We start from the raw sequence: 20,884 nt of genomic DNA on the forward strand, positions 1-20,884 counted from the left end.
GTTAAATCACCCTTGCATCCCATGGATAAATCCCACCTGGTCATGGTGGATAATCTTTTTAATGTACTGTTGGATCCTATTAGCTAGGATCTTGTTGAGGATCTCGGCACCCATATTCATCAGGGATATTGGTCTGAAAGTCTCCTTTCTGATGGGGTCTTTGCCTGGTTCGGGGATCAGGGTGTAATGCTGGCTTCATAGAAGGAGTCTGGAAGTTTTCCTTCTGTTTCTTTCTTTTTTCTTTTTTTTTTTTTTTAACAGCTTCAAGAGAATAAGGATTATTTCTTTTTCAAATGTTTGGTAGAATTCCCCAGGAAATCCATCAGGTCCTGGGCTCTTGTTTTTTTGGGGAAGTTTTTGATCACTGCTTCAATCTTATTACTAGGTACTGGTCTATCCAGGTGGTCAATTTCTTCCTGATTCAGTTTTGGAAGTTTATAGGTTTCCAGGAATGCATCCATTTCATCTAATTTGCTTAACTTATTGGTATATAACTGTTGATAATAATTTCTGGTGATTGTTTCTATTTCCTTGGTGTTAGTTATGATCTCTCCACTTTCATTCATAAGTTTATTAATTTGGGTCCTCTCTGTTTTCTTTTGGATTAGTTTGGCCAATGGTTTATCGATCTTATTGATTCTTTCAAAGAACCAGCTTCTACTTTCATTGATGTGTCCTTCTGTATCTCTAGTTTCTCTCTCATTGATCTCTGCTCTAACCTTGATTATTTCCCTTCTTGTGCTGGGGTTGGCTTAATTTGTTGTTGATTTTCCAATTCTTTAAGGTGTAAAGAGAGCTGGTGTATTTGGGGTTTTTCCATTTTTTTTGAATGAGGCTTGTATTGATATGTATATGATATGTATTAGGACCACCTTTGCCTTATCCCATAGGTTTTGAACCAATGTGTCTTCATTCTCATTGGTTTCCATGAATTGTTTAAGTTCTTTTTGATTTCCTGGTTGATCAAAACATTTTTTGGCAGGATGGTCTTTAGCTTCCAAGTGTTTGAATTCCTTCCAAACTTCTTCTTGTGGATGAGTTCCAGTTTCAAAGCATTGTGGTCTGAGAATATGCAGGGAATAATCTCAATATTTTGGTATCAGTTGAGACCTGATTTGTGACCCAGTATGTAGTCTATTCTGGAGAAAGTTCCATGTGCACTTGAGAAGAATGAGTATTCTGTTGTTTTAGGGTAGAATGTTCTGTATATATCTATGAGGTCCATCTGGTCCAATGTGTTATTCGAAGCTCTTGTTTCTTTATTGATTTTTCTGCTTGGATGATCTGTCTGTTACTGAGAGTGGCACGTTAAGATCGCTCACAACTAATGTATTCATATCAATATAACTCTTTTTTAAAAAAATTTATTTACTTATTTGACAGACAGAGATTACAAGTAGGCAGAGAGGCAGGCAGAAAGAGAGAGGAGGAAGCAGGCACCCCGCTGAGCAGAGAGCCCAATGCGGGACTTGATCCCAAGATCCTGGGATCATGACCTGAGCCGAAGGCAGAGGCTTAACCAACTGAGCCACTCAGGCGCCCCATCAATATAACTCTTTATTTTGATTAACAGTTGGCTTACGTAGTTGGTTGCTCCCATATTGGGGGCATAAATATTTACAATTGTTAGATCTTCTTGGTGGATAGACCCTTTAAGAATGATGTAGTGTCCTTCTGTATCTTTGACTACAGTCTTTGGCTTAAAATCTAATTTATCTGATATGAGAATCACTACCCCAGCTTTCTTTTGAGACCCGTTGGCATGAAAGATGGATCTCCATCCTTCACTTTCAGTCTGGATGTATCTTTAGGTTCAAAATGTGTCTTTTGTAGACAGCACATGTCACTTTTCATTTGTCACTAGATAAAACACTTGTTGTTTTATCCAGTCTGCAACCCTGTGCCGTTTTATGAGAGCATTTAGGCCATTCACGTTGAGAGTGATTATTCAAAGATTTTATTGACATCATGTTGCCTGTGAAGTCCTTGTTTCTATAGATTGTCTCTGTGAATTTCTATTCTATGTCACTCTTCAGTTCTTTCTTCTTTTATAGAACCCCCCTTAATATTTCTTGTAGTGCCGGCTCGGTGGTCACATACTCTTTTAAACCTTGCCAGTTCTGGAAGCTCTTTATCTCTCCATCCATTTTGAATGTCAGCCTTGCTGGATAAAGTATTCTTGGCTGCATGTTCTTCTCATTTAGTGCCCTGATTATGTCTTGCCAGCCCTTTCTAGCTTGCCAGATTTCTGTGGACAGGTCTGGCATTATTCTGATTGACCTTCCTCTGTACATAAGGAATCTCTTTCCCCTAGGTGCCCTTGTCTAAAATTATGATTTGTGAATTTCCACAATTAAGTGTCTGGAGGTCTTTCTAGATTCATTGATCTTACAGGGTGTCCTTTCTGCCTCTAGGATATGAACACTTGTTTCATTCCCCAGATTGGGGAAATTTTCATCCAGAACTTGTTCAACTATATCTTCTAGTCTTCTCTCTTTCTCTGCCCCCTTGGGGATCCCAGTAATTCTGATGTTGGAACGTTTCATGGCATCATTTATTTCCTTAATTCTGTTTTCATGGCTTATAAGCTGTTTGTTCCAGGCCTCCTCCTGATCCTTCTTTTCTATCAGTCTGTCTTCTAGATCACTAATTCTATTTTCTGCCTTGGTTACCCTATCTGTTAGAGTATTTAGATTAGATTGGATCTCATTGATAGCATTTTTAACTTCTGTCAGATTGGCTCTCACTTCCACCCTTAGAGATTCTATGTCCACTAATGGTTTTTTCCAACCTAGCCATTGCCTGGGTAATTATTACCTTGAATTCCCTTTCATAAGTCCCTATGGACATACAGTTTATTTTCATATCCAATAATTCTGTGGCAGAGGGCATGGTCTCTGAATTTTTCCTCTGTTGGGTGTTCCTCCTCCTAGTCATTTTGGTGAGATGTGGTTGAGGGGATATATAGCTGAATATATCAACCACGATCCAGATGAATATATCAACCACGATCCAGGCAAGGTGTATCCAGAATTCCCATTCTCCTCTCCCTGTGCCTGTGGCCAGAACGTTTCCCCCCATTTCCTGACTTTCTTGGAGAACTTCAGTCTTGTTCCAGATCCTATTCTCACTCCCCTGCCTCGGCAGCAAAGGCACACTTTTACCACCCTCCTCTCCAATCTTCAATCATTCTCTCCCTATTTGCTCTAAATTTTCTTTCCCTCTCCCCTGAAACTTCACTGGTCTCCTTTACTTAAAAGAAAAAAAAAAGTTGTAAAACAATCTTCCTCTCGATTCTACCTCAGCCCGTATCTACTTCTCTTTTCTTCTGTCATCAAATTTCTAGTTTTTCTATTGCTTTATCAGCCATTCATTTTTTGCATTTCCTTATCACCCACTCCATATTCTGAAATTTGATTTTCATCACCTTTATCTCAAGAACTTCACTCTTGACAGGCATCAATGATTTCCTAATCAGCACATCTCATGGCCTTTGCACCATGGCTGTACACCATTAATCACTCTCTCAAGGTCAACATTTATTAGGTTTAACTGTGTGCCAAACAGGAGGCACTAAACACACAAAAATGAAATAAGTAGAGTTCCTGACTCAAGAAGCTTATATTCCAGCTAGGGATGCAGATGATCAACACTCACAATATGATGTGATATAAAGAGCAGAACTATGTATAATACAGAGAACTAATAGAAACAGAGGAACTTTGTTCAATAAAGAAAGATGTTTCTGGAAAAAAAAAAAAAAGATAATGTGTGAACAAAGTTTTAAGAATGAATAGAAATTCACTGAGCACATAAGCTGAGAGAGCTGGGAGAGCTCCTAGACAAGGAAACAGCAGGTATGAAAGAACATATATAGGGAAAAACACTGTGTTCCAGAAAACTAGTAGTTCAGTGTCAAAAACATAACTTGTAAAAGTACTTAGACCATCACAGGAGATGACATGAGTTAAGTGGGGCCTAATCATGAAAGAAATTTGACTTTTACTGTTTAAGTGACTAGCAGCTGTTGATAGGTTTGAAGCCAAGCATCGCATGGTCAGGTTCATGTTTAGAATAATCACTACAGTGGTAGTAAGGAGGAGGTAATATGGGAGATAGGGATAGGAGTAATGGCTACACACAATACACATAATAAAGAATAAAACTAAGACATTGCCAATAGGGATAAAAATATATTCATAATTATAATCAAGATGCGGGAAGGAGAGGAAGGGATATAATTCAAATGCAAATTTTTTTTTTAATTTTAAAGGAAGACAAAAACTATTCTTTGCAAAAATAAGTAAAAGTTAAAAATTACTTATTGCTATGTTAACCTACCTAACACATTGCTATATTGGATTTTCAAATACTTCAGAGGAAGAGGGAAAGGACATGAAAAATGGGGAAAAAGTAAAATAAATTATTACCACACCTAAATATTCAAATTTTTTATAAAAATTAACATAATCATCTCTCATTAGCAAAAACAGTAAAAAGTAAACTGATCATGATTACTTATAGTTAGTATTAGTAAATAACTCAAATACTTTTGTAGGAGTCATTCAAAGCTGTTAATGACATTTGGGTGTTCTATTGATTGTGTCTCCCTACACAAGTACAATCTAAAAAGCCTCAAAATTTGACCTCACTCCTGTCCTAGGAGAGGATCACAAAAGAGAGTAAGTCAAAAGACATAAGCTCTTATTTTTTATTTTTATTTTTTTTTAGTATACGTGCTGCCGAAGCAAGCACATAAGCTCTCATTTTTGAAGAAGAAGAAAAAATCAGGAGCTGGTTTTGCCTACTGTTAAAGGTATGGAAGTCAAGTGGCTAGAAGAGAACTAAAAAGGACTCTGGGCCAGATTCACATATTATTTGAAAGAAACTTATAATACCTTATCCCATTTTTCTTATCTGTACAATAAGAAAGGATGGGAACTTCCAGAGCTCATCCATGGTCCAGGAAGAGCCATTCTTGGCTACATCATCCCAAGGAACGTAATAAGCCAAGGACTATGAGAAAATAATTTGCACTGGGATTAGGGGAAGAGAAAGGGGTGGGTACTTAATGATTCTTCCTCTTTTGGTTATAATTTCCCTATTTGGTTCATGCTTGTCTTTTTCTTTTTTAAGTGCCTGGGGAAAAGAGGCTTGATTCAATAAAATTATGCAAGTGGACTAAGGAAGGATGACAGGATGAAGTCATCTGGAAGTCATTCTGCATGTACCGGTACCACCACCCAAGAAAAACAGCTAATAGTACAAGGTTCAAGGACCACATAAACTTACCTCTAAATGTTCCAATTTATTTGTTCTTTGAACCAGCATATTATCTTTTTGCAAGATATCCCTGTACTTTGCAGTCAACTCATTGTATTGTTTATTGGCCAATTCTAGTTCAGACAAAGAAACACTATTATCTATAACTTTTTGGAGAGCTGCGATCTTGAAAATGGCCATCTCCTGTGTAAATAAGGATACACTGAGTTAAGTTAGTGTATTTTTTTCTAGTGAAGCATAAGACAATACATCTAAAAGCAGCACACATTTTAGAATCATTTTTTTTTAAAAGATTTCTCATGTATTAAAAATTTAAAATATTTTGTTTCCTATAAGAAATAATATTATTTAGAGATTTTAAATAATAAAAATAAAGGGAATTCCTTCATAACTATCACAATAAAACAAAATTCAATTGATTTCAGAAAACCACCATACAAAGGAGCAAGAAAATATATCACTCAGAATATATCCCTGGATGGCTTTTCTAAATTTTGTAAGATTAAAAAAAATTTGCCTTTAGTTAGCTGACTGGCAAAATTAGCATCACCACATTATGATAGCTATTTCTCCTTATTACAGTTACACAAAGTAGCTTTGTAATAAGAGAAAACCTTTTGTTCACATGAAGCAAACAATACTTGATGAGAAAAAATTTCTCTCAATCACAGCTATCTCTAATAAATAATATGAAAGACTTTCAGTTACTTGTTTCATGTTCTACTCAGCTATACAACTATAAAAAGTCACAACACCAAGACACTAATACTAAGAAGAAGTAATCTGAACTTTTATCTCTCTCTAAAGTAAGTTGATGAAGTAGTGTAAGGAATAACCAAATTTATAAAGTGAGGAAGATAAAGAATTTACTGTTAAAATTTCTTCTGAAGTACAGTAATGAGGGAAAAATATTCGTTAATTGCGCTTCACATCTCATTTTGACAGCTTTTCTTTTCCATCTACATAAGTACACATTATTCTACCATACCCTTGGAGTTTGGTTTCACAATTTCTTTGGATGGGGAGGAGTTTCCTATTTCCAATTCCCTAAAAATACCCAATTTTGGCTTTCCAGTTGTCATGCACCAGGCCCCAAATACAGGTTGAACAATCAGGTTAAGAGCATTCTAGTTCTTTTTTCCCTTCTACCCCATGCACTAGCTATATGTGCAATACTCCAAGAAAAACACAAAAATAAAAACAAGAACATTTCTTAAGACTCAAAGTTTCCTTATTACATGTCCAAATAAAAATAGCTTTCATTATTCAGTAAGTTCCTTTCTACATAAGGGGTCAGCTTTAAGATCACATTGACAATGTTTGCTAGCATGACAATTTCACCTATTACTATTTTTAAAAGTGAATAGTAAGGAACTCAATTTCATTTTAATTCTACTTTGAATTCTTTTGTGTTTACATGATCCTATGTAAATTTGGACATGTAAACTCAAAATGTACATGCTTAAAATAGGCTATCTAAGACAAGATGTATTACATCTTTTTTTTTTTTAAGATTTTATTTATTTGATACACAGAGATCACAAGTAGGCAGAGAGGCAGGCAGAGAGAGAGGAGGAAGCAGGCTCCCCGCTGAACAGAGAGCCTGATGTGGGGCTTGATCTCAGGACCCTGAGATCATGACCTGAGCCAAAGGCAGGGGCTTTAACCCACTGAGCCACCCAGGTGCCCTATGCATTACATCTTTTTTTTTTTTTTTTAAAGATTTTATTTATTTATTTGTCAGAGAGAGAGAGGGAGAGAGAGCAAGCACAGGCAGACAGAATGGCAGGCAGAGGCAGAGGGAGAAGCAGGCTCCCTGATGAGCAAGGAGCCCGATGTGGGACTCGATCCCGGGACGCTGGGATCATGACCTGAGCCGAAGGCAGCTGCTTAACCAACTGAGCCACCCAGGCGTCCCTGCATTACATCTTTTAAGACATAACGCACCTTGTCTTAAAATAGGCTATCTGAGACAAGATGTAACACAGGTGTAAAAGAGTATACAGAGTATGCAATCATTAAAAGGATAATCAGTTGCATAGAGCAGGGAGGGCAGAATGGAGTCAAAAGTATAGAGACAGAAGTAAGATTTCTCTGACTATATGTTTGAAACATGCAAATGTTTTATATATTCAAATCAAATTAAAAAAAGAAAACAAAAGTACCCTCCGAGTTTGAAGACAAATTTAAAACAAATGAGCCTAACTTATATAGCAAATTTATAGCATAACCACACAAAGAAAATTATTTCAAGTTACTGTAGAATAGATTACCTTGACTATACATCCTATTGAAAGATATTCTAAAGAAAATAAGAACTATAAAGAAATTTTAAACTAAATTTGGTAACACTGCTGCTGCTGCTGTTAATACCGATGCAAGATAATCTTCAAATTAATGTGTGAATACTATAGGATAGAGCAATTATTTTAATGTTAATAACAGATTTCCACATAAGAAAAAGGAAATATGAGTATTAAATCAAAGCTAATAACAGCTCCATACCATTTCCTAACCCTACTATATTAAATCTGAATTGGAGATAACAATATGAACTTATGGTTTAAATATACACATGTTTTCCCAATTTGTCCACTGAAGGGGACCAGTAGCAATGAAACTTCAAGAACAGTAACATCTAGTGACCAGTTTTTGGTATCTAAATGCCTTTCCCACTAAAAAGAACCAGGGTTCTTTAGCACAATGGTTTATTTCAAATCTGGATAAAAGCACATAAGGTAAATCCTGAACATCTTGTGCCAGAAAACAAACCAACATTTGAAGCTTGGCTCAAAGACTACTGGATTCTCATCAAAAGGAAATGAGAGCTGGCTTTACTAAGAATTCCCACTGGCCACACTTAAGACTAACAAACAACAACTAAGTGTGTGAGTTTGTAGTGATACTGAAGGAACAGAAAGCTGGGGAAGTCAGGCAAACAGGTAGAAGCAGAGTACACCAACTCTGATTTCTGAAGACTAGTCATTCAAAAGAAAGAATGAAGCTTTTATCTTGTCTTTCTAGTAGGACTATACTTTAAGATAACTGAATATGCTGGACTAATGAGGAAAAGCTCTTTATTTTACAAGACTATTGGATAATACATGTAGAAAACAATATAACTAGAAAGTAATTTTTGCAACTCCTAATGAAATAACTGAGTCAGATAATAACAATCATCAGTGGATCCTAAAGCCTGGCAAACAACTGGTTATTTGCATGGTACCAAAATATCACCAGTTAACTAAGTCACTTATTAATAGAAATATATGGCTATTTGCCCCTTAAGACAATAATCATGCATGAAACATGGGACTACCAGACATTCCATCTCTTGAAGTGATGCAACATAGGGTATTAAAGTACAATGGATTATGGATGGAGTATTCTTTTTATTTTTTTTATAATTTTTTAATTTTTTTATTAATATATAATGTATTATTAGCCCCAGGGGTACAGGTCTGTGAATCGCCAGGTTTACACTTCACAGCACTCCCCATAGCACATACCTTCCCCAATGTCCATAACACAACCACCCTCTCCCTATCCCCCTCCCCCCGGCAACCCTCAGTTTGTTTTGTGAGATTAAGAGTCTCTTATGGTGGGCGCCTGGGTGGCTCAGTGGGTTAAGCCGCTGCCTTCGGCTCAGGTCATGATCTCAGGGTCCTGGGATCGAGTCCAGCATCGGGCTCTCTGCTCAGCAGGGAGCCTGCTTCCCTCTCTCTCTCTCTGCCTGCCTCTCTGCCTACTTGTGATCTCTCTCTGTCAAATAAATAAATAAAAAATCTAAAAAAAAAAAAAAAAAAAGTCTCTTATGGTTTGTCTCCCTCCTGATCTCATCTTGTTTCATTCATTCCTTTCCTACCCCCCAAACCCCCCACATTGCCTCTCAACTTTGGATGGCGTATTCTTATCAACGTTTAATCTGACATATCCAAGGCTTCAAAGCTTTAAGTAAATACAATGAATAGAAGAATAAGCAAAATTACAAAAAAAAAAAAAAAAAAAAGGTAAATTTTCAACATTTTCACAGAGGAAAACAAAACCCAGGAGATTCTATGAATATTAAAGACTTAATGACATATAGCATATAAATATAATGCAGGGTCCTTGACCGGATCCTGGAACAACTGAGGAAATGTGAATATGGCCTGGACATTAAATAATGTAAGGCAATTATTGTCCCTTTTGTTAGATGTGATAAAGTTAGTGTTATGTAAACAAAAAAAGGCTTTGTTTTTTAGAAATGCACACTAAAATACTAAGGGAAGAAATGTCTGCAATTTATTCCTACAAGGAACAGATGAAGCAATAATGCAGAATGTTAATAAATGTTAAGTGTTAATCCAGGAGATGGCTGTTCATTATATTATCCTCTCTTCCTCATATTTCAAAGTTTTTATAGAGCAAAAAAAAAAAAAAATCAGATGTACCTTAAATCGTTGCAAACGTCCAATTTTTTCACCAACTTCAGCTTCCATTGCTATCAATTCATTCTTCTGTTTCCCATTTTCTTTCCTAAGCTGTCGCTCCATTTCTACTAAAGTAGTATACTGTCTTATGAGTGACTTTTCATTCACTTGCAGGACTGTGATTTTTCTACTATTTTCTGAAAGTGTTTTTTTCATTTCATCTGAATCCATCTGAAGAGCACTGAGCAAATTCTGCACAAAGACACATTTATATTATTTGTTGAATGTAAATATCTTAGTTGGTACAATATTGTACACTGATTTTAAAAGAGTTTTACTTACATTATATTCTTTTACTTTTATAGCATCTTGTTGGATTTGATCCTCTAGTTTTTTCTTTTCCTCTTTTACCGTTTCAGATTCTATTTTCCAGGCCTCCTTTTCACTTCCAAAAAAATAAAAATGACAATATAATAAAACCTAATAAAATACTTAACTACAGGAAAACAAGAGGCATCACAGCTCCTGGTATCTGGTAACAGAGTATCTCAAAATTCCATTTGACAAGGATTTAGCCTGGAAGTTCTATTTTTATTAAATAAATGCAGTGTAAAGAAATTATTTTATCTATCAAGTTACTTTCATTATTCCATGAGTCACAACTCTACAACTGTTACAGTATAACAAATGAAGCTGAATCTTACATTTTATTAAAAACAGAAGACAAATAGGAAAATAATCAACACTCCAAACTAATTCTGGAAATCAGTTCTCAATATTCTGACCCTACTCTTAAAACTTGAGGGTTAACCAGTTGCAAAATACTTAGAATATAAACGACAGTACTAATCATTTGATTTAAATGAAGGTGTGTAAGACACTGCTGCTTACCTGAGAGACATTCTACAGTCACCTACAATCTGGCTGGCATAAACAAATTATAATGGCACCACTCTCTTTGCCACTGAATGGTTGAGACTTGAACATATGACTTGGACAGCTCATTAGCCCAATTCTGGCTAATGTGATCTGAGTCAAAGTCTGCTATGTTAGAAGGTTCTGGAAAAAATTTTTTAAACTAAAAAGAGAAAGTTGTGTGGAAAAAAAATATGTCTCTTCTACAGTGGGCATGGTTTCCTCTTCCTTGAACTTCTGCATCTATTTTATAAACTGTAATAGAAGATAATGACAACCCTTAAACATGGCCTACCCTATAATTAGCTTTGGGTTTCTTGTTAGATCACATAATAATTACACTTCGTATTTAAATCACCATTAATCTGGTATTCTAACGACTTGTAAGAAAATTATTTGGTTGATATAGATGAAATAGCAGAGATAAGGAGAAAATATTAGTTACCAATGAAAATATATCAATAATGATGACAGTAATGAAGAATGATGCTAGCTGCTGACATTTACAAAATGTTCATGTGCCAGGACATTTGCAAAATATTCATATCTGAGCATTTTCAAGTAACAATTCAATTAGATTTTGTAATAACCCTATGAAAAAGGCATTACTATCTCAGAAATTCATAGATAAGGAAACTAAGACATAAAATAGAAGGGAAGAGGCACGAGGGAAGGATAAAACAAAGTATTTTCTTACATTTCTTTCATTATTAGTAAGAATATGCTGCAATTACATTACAAAAGTTTTGCTGACACTTATACCTTAGATATTCTTTATATAATAAGCTTTGCTGATGACGAATTACTGCAAATTTTCTGTTATAGTCTTCAAGAGAATCTTCTAAGTTCTTTAATTTATTTTCTTTACATTCTAGTTCCTAAAAATTGGTTGAGAAATAAGAATGCAAAAAGAATCAGAATATATTTTAAATTGGAAAGTATAAATTCATACTTTGACAAGATTGTAGAAAAATATATAAAAGAGAATATAGTTATCCACTTCAGTAGCAGCACAGGTAATTTCTATAATATATGGAACATCTTAGTTTAAGGCATATTAAAGGAGGCAGTATGTATAAAGAGAAGTACTATAAAACTGGTAAAATTATTTGTATCATATTTGATAATTTCAGTACCCACATAAATGATCAGATCCAGTGGTTATGAACTTCCTCTAGTCACTCAGCCTCACATACACTTTTGTGAACATACCTGTTCATGCCTCCATTCAAACAACTCTTTGCAATTACATCATTTTATAGACAAAGAAAGGGACTTAGAAAGATTAACTCAACTTTAAAAAGCTCATAAAACTACACTTGGTAACCACTGCTGAGCACATATGGCAATCCTGGTGTCAGGTGCCTTATACACATGCAAATCCAACACTTAAAAAGTTAGTCTTGCATGGCTCCAAAGGCCTTGGCTACTTCTATCACTCTCAGGGGATTGGGAGTCCAAGTACATGTTTTGTTTTGTTTTTTTTTTTTTTTTTAGTACATGTTTTGCTATGAACAGGTTTTCAGATTCCCAATTGGTGCTCTCTAATCTGCCAAAATGCCTTTCATTTTTTTTTTATATAAAGATGAAAAAAAGCAATGTTTTTCAAATATAATACACAAATACAAAAACATTTTTCAAATACAAAAACAAGTATTATTTAGTAATCATCACTCAGGTATATTCACAAAGGAATCATCTAGGAGATGGAAACAGTAGTGCTAATAATCAAAAACATATTTTCATTCATTCCAAACACATTTTCGTAATTATATTTCAAATGAACATGATGTTACGGGCATTCACACTTCAAATGAAATAATGAAAAGTATCTCTCATTAGGCCATTCATAATGACCACAATATAGGCAGCAAAACTGACAAACCCAGGGCAAGCACTACCCTTTCTAATTTACTAATGAATTAACCAACACAAGTTTAAAGGGAAGAAATACATTAAAGAGAATTTGATTTAAAAACTTTCTCTTGTAGTTAAAATAAAAAAGGAACAATTTAATCATTTCACTAAAAATTGTATCAGACTTTATTCACTTGAATTGCTTTTCCAACCAGCACTAAATAAAAGGGCTCCTCTATTTATACATTACCACCTTAGCTACATATCATTCTACCTGTTAATCATATATTTCATGACACGTGTGTGCACAAAATATGTCAGCATGCTTCTTATACAGATGAATGGAACAAACTGCTTTCATTCATAATATTCCATTTAATATCAAAATCCAATAAAAATATATCTCAATGATAATATTCTAAGAACACTCAAAGGAATATATGAAGAAACATACTATCAATAGCTTTTGTTATTGAGATGCAAAATTTTTACTACCTGTAAGATATGTATTAAATATTCATTTTGAGAATTAATAATATTGGCACTAGATGGTGCTATCCCATCAGGTAAGTCCACTCCTTTAAAAACAACATTTGAGCCTTCTGATTGCCGTAAAAGAATGATCTCTTTTTCAAGATGATCTACCTGGAAACAAATAGTTCATAAATGAGAGTCACGTCTCTAAAAACCAAAGCCAAATTTAAGAGCCGGTAACTTTTTCTTCCTACTGAGTATTTTCAAAAAGTAAATGTATGAATGCCCTACCAGACATCAATTAAACCATACTTTAAATTTTATTTAGAAACACCTATGTATAGACTTAGAATTTTTGTATTCTTTTATATTATAAAAGGTACTTATTTCCCACTTATTTAGGAAAAATCCAAAAAGGAGTTTTCTTAATGTTGAATTAATTCAAGAAGCATTTTCTCAGTCTTTTAAAAAAAAATTAAAAGTTTCATATTAAGACTATGTTTGTAATGCTTAGCATTTTCTATTACTTATTCATATTCTCACCTTTAAATTTGCTTTTGCCAACTGCTGAGAATAACTTATCGCCTCCTTCCGAGATTCCCTGAGCTCCTGCCTTAATTCTTCATTTCTTCCAGTAAGTTGGTCAACTTGGGCTTTCAAATGCAGATTAGCATCAAAGATTCCTTCTGCGTTCTTTGATTCTATGGCCTAATAAATTTAGATTATATTGAAAAAGTGTGAAGCAAAATACTAAAATCATAATAAGAAAAAAAACTACCTTTTAAATAAAATTCACATTTAGGCATTTTACTCTTCACTGACAGGCATAATTACAAAATATGCCAAAACCATTTCTTATTTGCGAATCTAAATTCAGAAAACTCTGGATTAACTTACATCAGTATTCCACGCATAGTAATTACCTCGCTATAACATGTTAACATTTAGCTAATTTTAGTAGAATGCTGGACTAGAAAAACAACTGGAAGGCAGTAAGAGGATTAGGGTTCAAGTTTTAACCAATCTCTTACTAGCTCAGCAAGTGACTTAAATTCTTTAAACCTTAGTTTCCTTATCTCTAAAGAAGAGGAAATAATGTCACATCTGCCCACTTTAGAAAGTTTTTATACAGTCAAAATGAGATAATTTATATGCAGATACTTTGAAACTATGCAGCACCCATATTTAAAGCATGATCAGAGGACTGAAATAGTTACTACATTTAATTAAGTGAATTCTTCATTGCTTCCTCTCCACACAGTTGAAGCATATATGACAAAAAGGCAAAGTATGGTAACAAAGTATTATCCAAAACGGCTGGATAAGCAAAAATAGTATGTCAAATATTAAAATATTACCAAAAATGCTTCATTCATCCTAATTTGCCAACAATGGCATACATAAATATACATATACCCCAGTACACATCGACAGAGTACATACATATAAATATATTTGCATTTTAAAGAAATTATATATAACAAAACTGCTAACTGCAAAGTAAAGAAAGCTTCAGAAAACAAGGCAAAGACAAAGAAGGTTAGTGATCCAGTCAACTTGAGGCAGAAGTTTTATGGAAGTAAGCTTTAACCCTCAAAAGACTGAGGCAGGGATCATATGGAATAAGAAATTATACTAATTCAAAGGGGATACCAGGAAGACAGAAGTAAGTAGAAGGAGGTACTGTGACAGACATCAAGGTAGCCTTGTCCGCTGTCTTGCTGAGAACAAGCACCATGTTGTCTATGCGCCCTTTTCTTAAAATGAGATTAAAGGGTGATTAGAAGTACTGAAAAATAACCTGTGGCAACAGAAAGTGAAATGAAGTACATAATCAAAAAATATCTCAACTAAAGTGTCACTGATTCTGAAGATTTCTTACAGCAGGAATTGTGAGGTCATTTGTGAGTTACAGACAGGGCATATCAATCAGAAAAGAATGACAACCCAGGATAGAAGCAGGTGAAATCTCTGGAAACAGTGGTCCTGGCAAGACCAGAAACTCAACTGAAACAGAAGAAGTTAGAATTTCCTGCTCTATCTGTTCTGTTTGTATTTGGTCACTATGTGGAGTTTCCCTTGGAAAATAGTTCGAGTTAGACACACTATCAATGGTGAGTAGCATCATAGATGAAAGAAAAAGCATAAAGAATCATTTTAGACACACAAAATAGCAGAGGCAAACAAAGTCACCAACAGGAGAAGGAACATAAAAATGAGTAACATATAAAGAGAATTAAATGGTTCTTATAAATTTTGTCAAAATGATCTTCCTGCCTCAGAAGTTTTGAACATACCAGTATCACTCTTCCTCTCTGCTACAATACAGTGCTGCTAAGAACAAGTGTTCAACTACTGACTAATTCACCATAAAAAAAGCAATTCAAAAAATAACATTTTCTTGGGAAGCACAAATTTGGGAAGCAATAATATATGCTAAGTATGTTCAGATTATGTAAACTATTTAAATATTAATAATTTAAAATGTATATATTATTCAAGTTTATGTAACAATACTGTAGAATGCTCAAATCTCTATATAGTAGATATAAATAGACTATTATTTGGTGGCTAATATTTTTCCTGTAGCAATGCTTAAGGAATTTACAATATTCCTACTACATCCTGTTACACTTCTAGGTTTCTGTCATAAGGTCCTACCAGACTACCTTCCCACACTTAACAAGGTTCTAGAAAATAAACAAAAGAAAGTAGATTTTGGAGAGGACTTAAAACTTGGAAGACAGAACCACTGACAAGTGCATTTTGCATGTTGGGGGAGGGTGGTGCTATAGGGAAGGGACAGGCTACAGTTGCAGTGACCTGTCATCTTTCTGGCCAAGAAAACCAGAGACAGAGCCCAAAGTCTGGAAAGTAAGACAGGAATTCCAGAAAGAAAATAACCAGCAAAAAGGAACTCCAAATTCTGTTAAAAACTCTGCCAGGCTGACCTTTTAAATGAGACGTTAGAGGAAAGTATCAGTGATCTTAAAAAAGATAAATAGCAATTACCCAATCAGGAGGAGAAAATATATAAAAAATAGGGGGAAAATGAAAAAAGCCTCAAAAACCTGTGGACACTATCAAAAGATCTAATATGTGTCACTGGAGTCCCAGAGACAATGGGACAAAAAAAATAACTGAAGAACTAAAAAAGAGGAAACTTTTCAACTGTAGTGATTAGCACAAGTAAACAGACTGAAGAAACTCAGCAAACCCCAAACAACATACACACATACAAATATATGCATGCACACACATACCTACACACACACCAATGCACACTATAGTGAAACCGGTGAAAACCAAGTAACAGAGGAAGTTCTGAAAGCCTGAGAAATCGACATGTAACAAACAGGGGAAGAGTGAACAGTGACTCAAATGACTATAAATGTCTCACCAGAAACAATGAAAGCCAGAGAACAGTTGAACAACATCTTTAAAGCAGGAAACAACAAAATAAAACCTATGTGGAAAAAACTTACATTAACTAGTCTTTCAAGACTAGGGATGATTAGAGATGTTTCTCCTCCTTTAACATCAGGATCTTTTTGCATTTCCTTAATAGCTTGCAATATTTCTTTCATACCTTCTTCCAGCTGCTTATTTTCTTCAGCTAATTCTTTTACTAAAATGACATATTTTTCTCATTCAATGAGTACCATCTTCACAACTTACACTACTCTATACAAATAACAAATATATCACATATAGAAAAAATACCCATTTGGAAATGCCAAAGTAAATAAATGTACAAAAAAATCACCTATAAATCCAATGTGTGAATAGTTGAATTCAATGATACACCTATTTAAATCATGTGCATATGTTTCATTGTTGAAAGAAATCATAAACATGCTTTGTCTTCCCTTCATTAAACATCTTTTAAATTCATTTTTTAACTCCAAGTTCATTAAACAAAAAAGAAAAACTGACTCATTTATCACCACAAAAAATTCCCATTATAACTTTGAAAATGAATATAGCAAGGCAAACCAAATACATGAATGAGAGACACTGAAGCTTATATATTACGGAGGTAATTAAAGTTAAAACAGAGTAGAAAACAAGAATTTTTAAAGTCCTCTTAGATCCATAATTTTTGGTATAGGATAAATAAGTACAGAAAAATAAGAAACAGTAATAACTTACATTTATTCTGAAATTTGGTTATTATTGTTCTACCTCTTTCTAAATCTCTTTCCTTTTCAATTAGTTCTCTTGAAAGAAATTCATTCTGTATAGAACACAAAGAATAAAATTGATTTTTTTAAACAAAATATCACTATAGTTTTCAAGTTAAAAAATTCTGACTAATTGAGTTATAACACACCAGAGATAAGCTATTACAGTAGTAATAACAATAAAACCCAAAAGGTAAAACAGCTGGTGGTCTTGCTCCCACTTTCTCCCTTTACCCACTCCCACAGCAAAAGGCAAAGAAATATAATGAAAGTTTTTGTCTTTAGTACCACAGTCATCTCTTTTAATAGTCTGCCTTTATACTACCTGTTCTGCCTGGGTTCTATGACGTTCAAGCTCTATTTCTGCACTTCTATTCTGTGCTTCCTTGACCAATAAATCCTGTGCTATGACTTCATTCTAAAGGAATAATTAATAAATTAGGCAAGTCAATGATTTCACGTCAAACTCGCTGCATTTTTAAATTTTTAAAAAATATGTATAAATTTATGTTATGTGCAAGCATAAAAAAATTCTTATTACAAAAAAAAAATTCTTATTACAATCATTACTTAGAGAACTTTGTTAGGAAGTCATTAAAAAAAAGTTAATAAAAAAAGTGATCTCAGTAATGGAATCTGGAGGAAAGCTCACCTGAGATCTAAGAAATACTAGTTCTCTCCGTAGCTGTTCTATAAGATTTTCAAGTGGATCTACCTGAGATGATTTTGATTGTGTAGTAATAGGCACATGGTCTGGAAGATTAACATCAAGTTTACTTTTCAAAATCTCTGTCTGCAAAGGCACTTCACTCTTTCTTTGATCTTCTTTCAAACTGGTATCAGCATATTTTATCTGGTTATGAACCTGTTCATCTTCTGATGTTGCTACTTGTGATTCATCCATGTCAGCTCTATTATCATGAGTTTGTTCACAAAATATTGCAGATTTCTGCTTAAGTGATAACTTCTGGATTAAGTCTGAAGCTGTTGATAAGGCCTGTAAAGATGAACTGCTTTTCTGTGTGAAACTAGTCTTCTCAAGTGCCTGACAGCTTCTTGACACTTTCTTCATAGAGTAGTCAGAAAGAGTGTATAAGTAGTCATCTATTTCTTCATGCCTCTCCCTATTAAAGCTATTGACTAATGATTCTAGATTTCTTAAAGATCGTAGACATGGTGCTTTAAAAATCTCCTTTATTGTAATGGTTTCTGGAGGTGAATTATTATCTTTTACTTGTACAGATGAAGAAGGTTTGGTTAGAGAGACAAAAGGATCCACTTCACTTTCTACACTATGTTGAAATTCAGATAACATTCTTGATAATGATCCTATGGTGACATTCTCCTCTGGTTCATTCTGATATGACTGTGGAAAACCAAATGATGGTCTCCTATGCGGCAGCTCTATTTTATCTGAACTCCTAATCTGTATTTAGAGTAAATAAAGTCTCATTAATCAATCTTTGGATCAACAGGTTATTTAAACTTAAAAAAAAAGTTATTTAACAACTATAAAAAGAAGCAATGTCTAAAGTCAGGTAACTGGGGAAGAAATGAAAGCACTAATAGTAACATTTTTCTTCTATTCTCTTTGCCATAACAATACTGTTTACCTTTGATTGAGCTTCACTCATATTTTTGAGGCTTGCAAAATCGAATTTCCTTTCTCCTATTCTATTTTCTTGAGAAAAGTTTTCGGTTAGGTTCAGGTCCTCAACAGTTAATCCTACATATAAAAGAATTAACAAATTAGAAACATAAAATAACTCTCTTATTATTCCAATTCTTAGAAAGTAAAATCAAGGGCTTTTTAAAAAGATTTTATTCATATATTTGTCAAAGAGAGAAAGTGAGTGAGCACGGAAGCAGGGGGAGCAGCAGGCAGAGGGAGAAGCAGACTCCCTGATGAGCAAGGAGCCCAATGTGGGACTCAATCCCAGGACCCTGGGATCATGACCCAAGCTGAAGGCAGACACCCAACCGACTGAGCCACCCAAGCATCCCAGTAAAATCAAGTTTTAACTCAAACAAAAGGTAGAATATTTCCAAAATCCTTGATCCCCATGTAGCCCATACAACCTCCTGATTTAGCTCACTTTTAATATTAATAATATGAGAAACAAATATGACTTTTATCTTCTCTTTAATTCTTTACACATTCTATACTTTAATATAGTAAGTACTGAAGTAGTTTAGAGACATATAAAATAGACAAGAATCATGAATGAGTAAACTGGTTAATACATTAATAATTTAGGAAGTTTTGCCATCCTAGAAATTTTTTGATATATTATAGAGATTGTGATGATTAAAAAAAAATCAAAATAAACAAACCAAAAACAGAACAAAGCAACAAACAAAAAGCCCTTCATTATTCAAAAACTTGTGGACTTGGGTGAAGTTAAAAAAAATTCCTTCTCTATGATCTTCTTAGAAAAAGGCACTACAATTGCTATTACAAAACTTAACCAACTGCTCCCTTGATATCAAATAAGATAAACAAAAATGTTAATTTTTATTCAATAAAACATTGCTTTCACTTAATAAAGAATAATGTACAAAGAAAGTTTTCAATGTACTGCTCTTAAGGAAGATATTAACAGCAACATATACCAATATAGAAATTACTAAATATCATCATTATTGATCATAGCATATTGGGATTGTGTGGGAATTAAAAGACTATACTGTAAAGTTTTCAAAAGTCGATGATTCTGAAGTTTTGTTCAATTATTTCATTGTGTTTTTTCTGTTTTTTGCCTGTTTCAGATTAAGAACAGAAATCAATGACAATTAAATACTCTTCATCAGGCCATTATTTCATTTATTAAACTTGCAGCAGAACCATTATAATATATATAAGATACAAAAAATTTCAGCTCCAGACAATTCATTTTCCAATGATTCTTTCAAGGATTTGGAGTAACTGCATATACCTGAAGCTGCAGCTCTTTTTCCTCTTTCTTGAGCCATCTGGCGAATTTTTTTTTTCAGATCCAGTCGTTCTTCCTCTAGACTTTCAATCTATAAAGTACAAATTATTAGTATTTCTTTTGGTTCAACCAGAAAATAACTAATTGACTATCATACTTGCCTCTTTCAAAAGAATCTGGTTTTCAGCTCTGTACTGCTGCTGTTTTAAGCTTTTACTATTTCTAAATTCAGTTAAATCAATCATTGTCTTCGGTTCGAGGCCTAAAATAAAAAGCAATATAATTAAAAACTTACCAACATTCAAATGAGCTATAAAAATTCACAAAGCAATTGGTTATCATCAACCAAATGGTTACAATTTATTCAGCCAGCATCACTCAAGAATGAGGTACTTTTTGTGCAAGAATTTCCATATATTTGAACTATAACCTTGTAAGTCAACATAATTTTATCACAATTATTAATAGAAATCCTGACAAAATATATCAGGATCTGTCTTCTTCTCCATGTTAGATTGTCATGAAAGTACTAGAATGTATTAATTCAAAACAGAAGTTATGGAATAAAAGACTTGCGCTCAATTCCCACTTTCAATTATTAACGAAGTTGTAGGAAAAATACTGCATTTCTTTTTCTTTCTTTCTTTCTTTGGCTTGTTGTCAAGGTGTTAAAAAATTAATCCGTATAAGGTACTTAGTCCAATGCCTGGGACATAGTAGCCATTATTAATATCAGGATCAACTGTATTACCACATGAGTCTGATGCTGCCACTGTTCCTGTCTCTTAACTTACTATAACTAAGTAGATATGAAGATTGTCTTAAG

At 34.0% G+C, this 20,884-nt stretch overlaps 1 protein-coding gene across 4 annotated transcripts in view; it reads right to left on the reverse strand.

Annotated features, from left to right (window-relative positions):
- CEP290 (centrosomal protein 290) overlaps positions 1-20,884 on the reverse strand; it is a 96,137-nt gene that overhangs the window by 52,603 nt on the left and 22,650 nt on the right. For 2 of the 4 annotated variants that reach the window (XM_047739448.1, XM_047739450.1), the window contains exons 16-26: positions 20,220-20,320; positions 20,062-20,149; positions 18,739-18,851; positions 17,094-17,178; positions 16,427-16,569; positions 13,485-13,649; positions 12,963-13,112; positions 11,373-11,488; positions 10,038-10,140; positions 9,717-9,947; positions 5,293-5,466 (exon numbers count right to left, since the gene is read on the reverse strand). In XM_047739448.1, coding sequence (XP_047595404.1) covers positions 5,293-5,466; positions 9,717-9,947; positions 10,038-10,140; positions 11,373-11,488; positions 12,963-13,112; positions 13,485-13,649; positions 16,427-16,569; positions 17,094-17,178; positions 18,739-18,851; positions 20,062-20,149; positions 20,220-20,320 — 1,469 coding nt within the window. Of the gene's footprint in view, positions 1-5,292; positions 5,467-9,716; positions 9,948-10,037; positions 10,141-11,372; positions 11,489-12,962; positions 13,113-13,484; positions 13,650-16,426; positions 16,570-17,093; positions 17,179-17,450; positions 17,544-17,777; positions 18,552-18,738; positions 18,852-20,061; positions 20,150-20,219; positions 20,321-20,884 lie in introns of all 4 variants that reach the window. The other 2 variants (XM_047739447.1, XM_047739449.1) reach the window with 2 other exon arrangements.

Source organism: Lutra lutra, chromosome 8 (assembly GCF_902655055.1).
Source record: "Lutra lutra chromosome 8, mLutLut1.2, whole genome shotgun sequence".
Lineage (NCBI taxonomy): Eukaryota > Metazoa > Chordata > Mammalia > Carnivora > Mustelidae > Lutra > Lutra lutra.